The 11210-nt window shown below is 39.8% G+C and overlaps 1 protein-coding gene across 2 annotated transcripts; it reads right to left on the bottom strand.

Moving 5' to 3' along the window:
* Positions 1-468: 468 nt before the first annotated feature.
* Positions 469-9416, bottom strand: anapc5 (anaphase promoting complex subunit 5). 2 transcript variants are annotated; one of them, XM_077562593.1, is made up of 17 exons: positions 8941-9416; positions 8789-8868; positions 7234-7343; positions 6909-7152; positions 6754-6820; positions 6571-6672; positions 6307-6497; positions 6147-6228; positions 5968-6060; positions 3742-3923; positions 2702-2837; positions 2523-2597; positions 2323-2444; positions 2142-2249; positions 1928-2075; positions 1683-1845; positions 469-1325 (listed from the first exon to the last, which is right to left on the bottom strand). In XM_077562593.1, exons 1-17 carry the CDS (start codon positions 9136-9138, stop codon positions 1102-1104), a joined length of 2325 nt encoding a protein of 774 aa, XP_077418719.1. In that variant the 5' UTR covers positions 9139-9416; the 3' UTR covers positions 469-1101. The 2 variants fall into 2 exon arrangements, with proteins under 2 accessions (XP_077418719.1, XP_077418720.1); XM_077562594.1 differs by having other exon boundaries at positions 469-1322.
* Positions 9417-11210: the final 1794 nt, after the last annotated feature.

Here is an 11210-nt window from a genome sequence, read left to right as displayed (position 1 = left end):
GGTTTTGTGTGGAAGACATCAGTGATGGGTCTCTCTCAGATCCAACATAAGATCATAAATGTTCTTCTGGATAAAGGTACAAAAGTTCCCATGCGCTCCAGAATCTTGTACAAAGTCTTTCCAGAAAGTAGAACCTGTCACAGTCAAGGAAAACCGAATTGATGACCACTATGTATTCTCTATGTATGTATTCTTTATAGCTTAATTGGCTCTTTTGTAGGCTCAAAATTAGATTTGTATGTGTGGTATATGCATTTCCACGATTGTTCTAAAAAATATGCTATGGAAGGGACAATTGTTTTTTTTTTGTTGTTGTAGTGAAGCTCATTTCATGATCAATAAGGCAGGTGTAAGCCTTTAATGCATTTCTCGTTTGATGTCATACCCTTTCCACGGCGGATAGTGTATGTTAAGAGCTTCCAGTGGTCTCAAGATCTTTCACACTAGATGAACAAAAACAAAGCATCCTTATTTGACCAAACTAATTTATTCATATATTTTTTGGTGGTGGTGGGGGGATGTCCTGTCAGAGAACATAGCTGTTATTAGTCTTCACATGTCAAAGCTGAGTGGAATCCGGACAGTCGAGTTATGTCATGGCAGGTCTCCTACATTATAAATGCAATCACAATCTCCTCCTGTGGATTCATCATCAGTATTCTCCTGGCGGACTGTGAATAATCCAGGTCAGTGAAACTGTAAGATTACCTCCATTCATCAAAAAGCCGCTGTAGAAACCACAGCAGAATGACAGCTCATGAAACTTTCGTCATTTCTAGCCGTGTCTGACTAAACCTGGGCTACTGTTGCATTGCAAGTCAAAACCACGTTATGTTTAGCAATGTGCAATCGTTCAAACCTGCAGGCTACTTGAACACCATTAGAAATAGTGGTTTGAGAATTGGAGCTAGAAACTGATAGTGCTGAGTGTATTTGTTTTATGCAGTAACACAGCAGAAGGTGATTGACATTGTCCTCTAGTTGGTATAAATGAATGTTCAAGGTGAAGGCGCTGGAAGCAGACCCAAGCAGAACGGGGCCTTACTGCCATCTAGTGGCCAGTCCGGGCTTCCTTTCAAAGATCTAAATGAGAGAAAAGACTCAGAGGCGCATGGAGAGTGGCGGTGCCGGTGATTGCAACTCCTGGTCCGACAGGCGGAAGAGCATGGCACTTTTGTTGCGTTGGGCTGTTTGCCCCAGAGAATGGTAGAGCTGAGCCTGCAGGTAGTGGACCTCTCGCATGCGCTCCTTGCAGTTCAGCTTGGAGAAATAAACTGCAGCCTCGTTCAGCATGTCCACCGCCGACAACGCAACATGCAAATCTGCTGGGAGACAGTCAGCCGCTTATGGAAAGCAGTTTGGGTATCCATTTTGAAATGCTTGATATCAAACTTAAGGTCTATGTGCTAGTATGCTTTTTTTTTTTTAGGTCACTAGTATGATTTTTAGTTTCAGTAGGGCAATTGTGGCATATTTATAGGACAACAAAATATTACAAGTGAGGCAAACCTGTGCACGAGTTTATCTGTGTGCTTATAGCACTACTACACTCCTTGTGCTATCCGTCTGCCAAAATGGTCCTACTTGCTAGTACTTGGCCCTTAAGACAGACATGAAGGGTACTGGGCTGTGTGAAGCTGAAGAGCAACTCCCGGAGGAATGTGTCTGAGGCACAGTGTTACCTGCTTGTCCCCGTCTATTTGGCCACAATCCAGCAACAGCCATGTGGCAGCGGACTGCCAGCAGCAGGGCGCGCCCTTTGTCAACCAGCGCTCCGTGGGCCAGAACAGGCTCGATGGCTTCATGCAGGACAAGAAGAGCCTGCTCAGGTACGCCCAACATCAACTGCGGCAAGAAATAAACAAAACAAAACCACATTTGTATGCTTGTACTGACTACAATTTAGGGCAAACGGGTCTGGACTGACCTGCGTAAAGGTCAGGTGAAGGAGGGTCTCTGAGGCCAGCGCCTGTAGGTGGTGCTGTCGGGCCAAGGCCAGAGCTTGGAAGAGGAGAGGAAGTGCTGTGGAGAAGCCGGACGACTCCCAGTGGAGCTCAGCGGTGGAAAGCATAACTCTGCGGCAGACAAAACACTGATGATTCCTCCAACAAAACTCACTTTTCCGGGGTTTGCCTTTTTACCTGATGACCATCTCTGTGCATTTGGTCTTCTCGCAGTGCAGCTGCAGTCGCTGCAAGATGCTGTAAGCCTCTGTGGTTCGATTGAGAACTTTTAAAACTTGGACTTTCCTGGCAACGACAAGATAAGAGTATTTGAACTCCAATTGGGAGAACTAACTTCACGTGTGTCTTCACGCATCACCTGTAGAGACCCTCCGTTTTGTTTAAAGCAGAAATAGAAGTGATCAGCTGATCTGCCAAATTGTATTTCCCCTCATTCATGTGCATCTGAAACTGGATTTTCAGATCGCACAGCATCCAGAGCTGCATTGGGAAAAGAAAAACAAGCTGAACGCAGGACATGATTTATGGAGAGATGATTTTGTGGGTGAGAGCCCACACCTTGGCATGCTGCGTGTGAGCAGGAAACTGATCTTTCAGATGCTGGAGGATGTCTGAAACTGCACCGTACAGACCCTGCAGCACAAGTAAAGGAAAAACGTGAACCGCTGTGCACGTCAGATATGGAACAGCGGGGCATAAATCATCACATGTACAGTATACAAGATCCAAAGTGCAACCTGTTCGGCATGCAATTCAGCCAGATGGCAGAGAGCCACGGCGAAGGCCTCCGTGTTGTTCTGCTGGACTCCATAATTGACCGGCTCCAAGCTGCTCATGTGGAGAAGCAGTTGGGCCTGCTGCACAGCCATGGTGCTGCACATGGGAAACACAATGGGAGTAAAACAATTCATTGTAAGAGATTGTAATGTTATTGCGCTATTTAAATCATCATTTGCCGTTATTTAGAGCATTTCAAATGTATTGCAATTTTGATTTAATATGTGATTATATTTTCAAGGTCTTCTTCCCAGGCATTTTTTTTCCAAACAACAGCTATAGATGAATCTGTTTTACAATATCATTTTTTTTTTAACACATAAATGTTTTGGATTTATAAGTAAGGCTTATGCTAAAGTAGAGTCTAATGAAGTTGAACCACAAATTATATGAAAGGTAGTTTATTTATCTGCTTCAATTAAAGTTGTTAACTTACTCAACACTTTAACTTGTGATCTTTTAAGCATTCACTATATAAATTTTACAAAATTATAATATATAACAATAATTTTCTGCCAAACAAGTCTAGCATGAAGAAAAGTAACTAAGTACCAGTACAACCTCTGGCAAAAATTATGAAATCACCAGTCTCAGAAATATTCATTCAGTTGTTTAAATTTGTACAAAAAAAAAACAGATCACAGACATGACAAGAAACTAAAGTTACTTTAAATGACAACTTTCTGGCTTTAAGAAACATTATAAGAAATGGAAAAAAATGATGGTAGTCACAGTAACAGTTACTTGTTTAGACCAAGGAAAGGAAAACATTCTGAATTCATTTGTTATCTAGACACCATGAACAAAAATAAATAAATAAAGCCTGTCGACGGCCAAAATAAAGCAGCGCTACCCTTCCCTCCACAAATTGTAGCCTTTTCCATTTGAAAATTGCATTCTACTACATTGCAAGGTCGATTTGAATTTGATTATTTGTTCAGCTCTACTGTGAAGTGCACTGAAAACTTTGTGCCGGCCTTCCAAGGTAAACAAAACCGACCTTTTGCCGTACATCCTCCATATGGATGTAGTCTGAGCCAAGCTGATCTCGATCAACTCCGACAGGCTGTGCTTCCAGTGCAGGATGTCGGTGTCCTTTAGCGCATCCATCAACTTGTGCGCCGTTTTACCTTGTGTTGTCCCTTGCTGGACCAAAGACTGGATGCCGAGCGATGCAAGGTACTGTAGCAGAGAGAGGAGTTGGTCAACATCAGCTGGGACGGGCAGCCTTAATGGAGGGAAGGATCGACCTCCCAGAATACTTTGCAGTGACGGGAGTTAGAGCAAACAGATGATGATGATGTCATACAAACAGTCCAAAACAGTTTTCTTGATTTTTTTTGTCATTAATCTTTGTTAACTTTTAGAAATTTTAAAACTGAATTTATTTAAAGCTACTAAACATAAAATATTCAATTTCGAATCGCTACCGCCACCCGTTGATGAAAAATGAAACTGCACACACTCCACAGACAGAGGGCAGGAAATTTGAACCCGAATCCAGTCTGAAAACTATTGGGGAGAGCCTTGCAGGAGTACCCATTGTGAACAGCCAAGGTGTTAATCTGCTAATTAGAAGATGTTTCAGTCATAAATGGTCAAATAAAAAGACTATACAGTGGTACCTCAGAGTTTGAACATAATTCGTTCCTGCGAAGTGTTCAAAGTCCAAATTGTTCAACCTCCAAAACATTTTTTGCCATAGGAAATAATAAAAATACAATTAATTCGTTCCCAAGCTCCAAAAACAGAAATTCCCATTTTAATTTCTATTTATGTAAAAAACATGTACACTATTGTACAGTATTTTAAACAATAAAAAATACCTTATCTTTTTTGTTGTGGTGTGATGGCATCAGTGGATGATAAATGCTATGTTAATGCTAGCTTTAGTTCAGTGCTGAGTTTGTGTATTTTACATTGGGCATATTGTTAGACTACTAAGTGGTCCTTGCATGCGTTGTTTAACGCAGGGATGTGATTTGACCAAAGTGAAATTATCTGAAAATTTAGCCGGGGGTCTGGGGGCCGCTGGCACTCGCTCATGGGTTTTCCGTGTTTTTAAGTACTTTCAATGCACTCACATGACAAAGAAATAGACAAAACAACAGCATAAATTTTCAATGTATATTGAACTATCCCATATAAAATGGCAGTTTTAGTCAACTCAAAATCAGTCACATTCAAAAACATTGGACTGCCTTTGCTTTTAAAAACTATCACTGAGAATATCATCATATCTAACTAATGTGATTACTAAGTTAACACATAAATAATGTTGAAGAGTTCAAATTTCATGAACAAATAATTGTATCATGACCAAATGAAAAGTAACTCATATTAGAGCATACCACAAATGTCTTTGTTATAGCAGAAGATGTTATCTGTCGGAGTCATGTGCATACACAATGAAATACAAAAAAAAATAAAATCTGATTTTTTTTTTGGGGGGGGGAGATAAAAAAAGCGGAATTCCGCGAATTAGCTGAAAAATCACATCCCTGTTAACGTCAGGCACGTTGTTGAACAGCTAAGGGGGGGTCCTCGTGACAGTATTTACAGAAGTAGTCACGGTAGTTACAACAGCGCAATAATCTCCTTCCTAATTCCGCAGTGGTTTGTAGCACTGTATGTTTTTCTTTGCTGCCACTGGCACTGTTGCCTTTTTTTGGGCCCTTGGTGAAGAAAATTGTCTTGGAAAAATAAAAATTCACCCGCGAATGTAAGGAGCACCTCTGGGGGCATTCACGATCTGACTGGAAATGAGCAGTGCATCGTCTCAACTACCGCAACGTGAGCATTCGGCATTGCTCGGCTTCGCTCCGCTTCACTCGGCTACCCGTTTTCAAGGTACGTTCGGCTTAGCTTGCTTTGCTTGGGTGTTCCAACTCCGAAAATAAATTCAAACTCCGAGGCATTTTTTACTCCGATTTTTTGGTTGAAGTCCGAATTGTACGAGTTCCGAGACGTTCAAACTCCGAGGTTCCACTGTATTTTTGGGGAAAAAAAGTTTCCATATAGCAGGTCTATGTTGGGTTTCTATAACTTTCAAGTGTTGTGTAGAATGTCGAACAGTAATGTGACTTAATTTAGTCACAGACGAAACATTGACGCCACCATTTTCAAATCTTATCTGTTGAAGCCACTGATTAAAAATCAACAGTTAAAATAAGGCTTCTGACACTCTTCACTGTAGCATTCCTAATTCGGTTCATGTTACACCCACCGGCAGGCAGAAATGAACAGCCATTTTGACAGAATCCTCCGTTAGAGCAGTGCTGTCACATCCCTTCATCTGTTCCAGTGTATAGAGCCAACTCTGATGATGCAGGGCACAAGAAGAAAAGGAAATGATTAATAACTGTACAAAAAACACATACACGAAACAATAGAAGTTGGTTTTACCAAGCAGTGCTGCAAGCAGACATGATCATTGGACTCTTGTGCGATGCGGATGGCCTCCTGCAGAACCAGACCAGCCTGCTGGCTTGAGGACAGAAAAAGAAACATTCAGGAGCTGAAAGCTGAAAGAGCTGTCTGCTGAGTTCAACTGCTTTGGACTCACTAGTGCCCAAAGCGACAGTGAAGGCTGGCCAAGTTTAGAGTGGCGTAGCGAAGATTTCTGCCATAGCCTTCTTCTCCGTTGCTTTTGCCTTCATTTCCAGACAAGATGAGGCGGTCGAAATAATGTAAGAGACTGTGGGCCGAGAGGAAGATGTCCTGTACTCTGATGCTGTTCAGGTAGTTCAAGTAGTGCTGAGGAAGAAGAAAACGATACATGAAATGATCCAAGGGTGGAAATTGGAATGATGACGAAGACGAGCCTCACTGCTTCAGCAAAGTCCGGGTTAAACTTGAGCATGTTGTTGAGCTCCTCCTGCAGCGATACTGGCTTCAGAGCTTTGTTCTCATCGTTCTTCAGAAGGTACGCCTGAGGACGTGCGGACACACCAAATGCGCATCACACAAATGCAAACTGATATGAAAGTAACTGCTCAAGTTGGAAACGCACCTGTTTCGCAAGAAAGTACTCTGCTTGCTTTTGTGACAGGGGACCTCGGCTTGGAGCGTTTTCAGGCCTAAAATAACATCGGAGTGATGCAAGTGAGCAGTTATCCCCAGCAAAACAAAATTGATACTTTGAGTAAAACAGGTCAAAACACGTACGGAATCTCAGAGCCGTCTCGAGAGTTGTCCCCTTCCTCTCTGTCTAGTCGGTCACCAACTGTATCTTCATTGCTGGTGAGATCCATATTATCCAAATCCATTTGACATGACACCAAACTCACTTGGCCCTCCGTGGGCTTGGAGTACAGGTTGTGGTAGTATTGTTGGACGGACTTGTACAACTTGTACACCTGACTGAAGGAAAGCTTGTTATAGGCCAGGAGCATGTGCCTCATGAAAAGACCTAAAACACAGCAAAAGTAGAGACGAAAGCTTGATAACCTCCATTGTAATTATTATTTTTTTGCTTTGCAGTGCTACCCACCCACAACACTGGTTTTATACGCCTCCGAATCAAAAGCCGTGAAGGGAGTGAGCAGAGTAGAGAAGAAATGTTCCATGTCTTTCAGCTCTCCGTCGACCATTTCATCAAGCCTTCGAATGAAAAACAACAACAACAACAATATAAGATAGATATTTACACAGATCTTGCTTTTATTCGGACATGAAGCAACATTTTGATTTTCAGATATAATTATAAAAAGGACAAGTGGTTAACATGTCTGCCTTGCAATTAACAGATTCTGGGTTTGAATCTCAGGCCCTCCTGTGTGGTGTTTGCATGATCTGCATGTGCCTGTGCTTTGCATGGCTTTTCTTCAAGTTAGTTTGGTTAATTGGGGACAATAAAATTGTCCATCAAAATTCTTGTAAGTGTGAATGGTTTCTGTCTTTATTGTATGTGGCCTGCAATTGTTTGATGACCAGTCCAGGGTGTGCCCTGTATCTCTTTTAAAATCAACTGTGAGGCTCCAGCTCACCTGTGACCTTAACAAAGGCAAGCACTATTGAGTAGTAGATGGATGGAAGTAAATATACTGATTCTGCAGTAAATTGCTTTTTCAGCAACAATAAAAGACCAATGACAAAAAATGAAGTAGAAGTGTGTATATGATGTGCAAAACCTGTCCATGTATACTGTAGATAAAAAATAAATCAGTGCAGGATGTAAATGTTGTGCTACAACCAACATAACTATAGCACTATATGAGAGTTAATGTGGTCCAATACCAGAGCAGTACCGCACATTCTGCTTTTACAAAGTAAAAAAATGCTCGTTTATAACTGACACTGTCAAAAAGTTTCCATTTTCTTCTAAAAATATGTATTATTGTGAATGTAGTTTGCAGGATTGCGCCGAGAGGTTTTTAATGTAAAATATTATAACTGTATTGGTTAAGGTTTAGGGACAGTTTTTTTTTCTTCTTTCACACCTTATTCTGACAAAATATGCCATCTAGGTACATTAAATTATAACTAATGTTTTTTTGTGTGCATTGCTCGCCAATGTACAAAATATTGGCTGTTGGAGGACTGCAGTTGATTGTTTACTTTCAAACTCAGCTTGGGGTGAGTGACGTCATGCACGCTGTCATTGTGACATCTATCATCCAAGCACCCTCATACTTGTCAAAGACAACTCTCTCATTGCTCTCATCTAATAGCTAAATGTTGGTGTAAGGGTAAGTAAGTAGCTATGGTGTGTTTAGATTGGAGAAAAACATTTTGTGTGGTTGTTTATGATTGTATTATTATTAATATTGTTATTAAAATCCATCAATCCATCCATGCATATCCTCACTAGGGTTGCGAGTGTGCTGGAGCCTCTGGCCACATATTATTATTACGTGTACGTGTTGTATTACATATATTTGTTTCTGTAGGAATTATTATTGTTTAAAAAAAACAAAAAAAAAACAAAGCATCCTAGACATTTAAATATCCAACTTTCCTATTGAGTTACATGATAGGGACAAAATATTTTAAAAATATTAAAGGTTGTACAGGTTTAGGGACAGTTTGTCCTGTTTGGAGCAAACCTCATTTTGACGGAATTTGCAGCGTCTGGACAACACTCTGCCACGGTCTTGAGGAACTGGCCAAGAGACAGGTCCGAGCTCTGAAACACAGCATCAAACAATCACATTCTCACCAGTGCCGACTGTAATGTGTCCACGTAATTCAAGACTACCTGCTGTAGAGGTAAGATGAGTTTGTTCAGGCGTCTTCTTTCTGGCAGAGTGATTTTAGACGATGTCATCTCGTACAGTAACGCCAGAACGGAGATTTTATATGGAGTGACCCAGTCTTTAATCCCGAAAACATTGGCATGGACCACCCCGTTTGTCATCATCGGGTTGAAGTACAAACTTTCGTGTACACTTGCCATCCTTCCAAATGTTCGCCGATATCTCTGTGAGGACGAACCAGCACCGAGCAGCCTTCGAGCAGATAGCAGTGGCTAGCTTGCTAGCAAGCTATCAAAGCGACTTCTTAACGTTAGCTCGGGTGAAATGCATGACACTTTTTTAGCTGATTGTTCATTTTAAAAAATAAGGCATCGCATCATATACTTTTATCTCGTCATTTAATGCATATATCTTAGAATAATAAACTCAGCAACAAAAGCTATTTACTGTACTTTCAAACAACCCTCCCTCAGTCCACTTAAAAATACGTCACTGTGACGCATCTTTTTTTCATCATAACTTTATTTGCAGCATATTTCTTGACAGTTGGAACGTCAATAACAACATTACAATACAATAATGTCATAACGCTTAATTGACACATTTCCACTATAATTTTATAAACAAATATTGATCACGATGTCTATAAAAATATATTATGTATAAACAATCTTTATTTTATTTATTTATATTTTTTTTAAGTTTAAAAAGTACACGAAACTGAGAGTTACTTCTTGGATACGTAAGAAGGGCTCCCAGTTTGATACAAACTTCTGAAATAACAAATTTGTTCACATTACATTTAATCAAATGCTATTATCATCGTATGTTATTATTTCGGAGGAGAGAAAAAAATCGGTCGACACAAACAATTCTGCCTCCAAACGTGGCATATATTAAGGATTTTACTAAATTGTAAAAAAGAAAAAGAAAAAAAGGCAACATATTCTCCGATTGAATAATCAATTATAATTATTATTTTTTTTTTTTAAAGTGACAGCCTTAGTCGTTACTTCTAATTAATAACATTTATTTATGTAAAATCACCGATCATGTTAAATATTTCTCACAATAATCAGGAAGCAGATACATACCAATATGCAACACTTTATTTCTATAAATCAGTTTAACTGTTTACATTTTCAAATGATCATTTCTACAGCATTCCTAGAAAATGACAATGCTCCAGCACTGGTGAGCTATTTTTGGAACAGGCCTGCCAGCTACTCATGTGGTCCGTGGTGGCTACATGGTAACCGCGGGCACCACTTTGGTGACCCTTGCTTCATAGCCCATGCATGCATGTAGAAAGAGTCAAAAAGCTCCATATGCAATTAAAAAGGTACAGCACAAACAAATAGTAATCTAGAATCATCTCATCTTTATTTAATAACTGGACTCTATCCATTTATTGACCAATATTTATTATCATCATAAATTGTACTGTAATGAACAGTAATCGGTTCCACAGAGGCTATAGAGCTATATATAGCAACAATTGCATACAATCACAATCTGTCAATTAAAGGCTAAGAAGCCAAAATATGCTTCAAAAGAAGAAGAAGAAGATAATAATGACAATAATAATGACAATAATAATGACTGTGAACGCCCGACAGGTTTGGCGTGATGACAGGACGGTAATTATCCAGGAGATGGCACTATGGCACTGCCAACTCAATGTCTGGATTTTAATTTACTTTAATGAGCTTTTACATACACGCATGCGCACGGACGCGCGGGCATTCATCATTCCATTTCTCTGTCTGTGGAGCACATTGCAGTTGACTAGGCTGACACCTGTCAGAGTTGACATTCTTTGCAATGCCTAAACTGTCTGTAAATGCTTCTGTCAATATGACTCACAGTGAGCTAACAGTACCAGCTGCAGTTGCTAGGGTTTTTACTAAATTGTAAAAAAGAAAAAGAAAAAAAGGCAATGTATTCTCCTCCAAAAACTCCACAGATACAACAATTTGCTCATGAAAGCTGCACACATGACTGCAAATAATCACAATAATCTTTAAATAATACAATAATTTTTGGAATTTAAACAGTCAATCACCTTTCAAGAGGCATATAGTGCATACTTGAATTCCTGCCTGATTCAACAGTTTGATACATATGGTGTATTTGGATGCTTTCAGAACATCTTTAATTATTATTGTTTAAGTAAAATAAATGGACTTTCTTAAAAATTTCAACTCACAAAGAGGAAGTCCTGCTGAGTAAATAATATGATAGCTTCATAAATAAACAATGGTTTTCTATA

The sequence above is a fragment of the Vanacampus margaritifer genome, chromosome 3, assembly GCF_051991255.1.
Source record: "Vanacampus margaritifer isolate UIUO_Vmar chromosome 3, RoL_Vmar_1.0, whole genome shotgun sequence".
Classification (NCBI taxonomy): Eukaryota; Metazoa; Chordata; class Actinopteri; order Syngnathiformes; family Syngnathidae; genus Vanacampus; species Vanacampus margaritifer.
The sequence above is the reverse complement of the archived record's forward strand: the minus strand, read 5'-3'. Positions and strand labels throughout refer to the sequence as shown.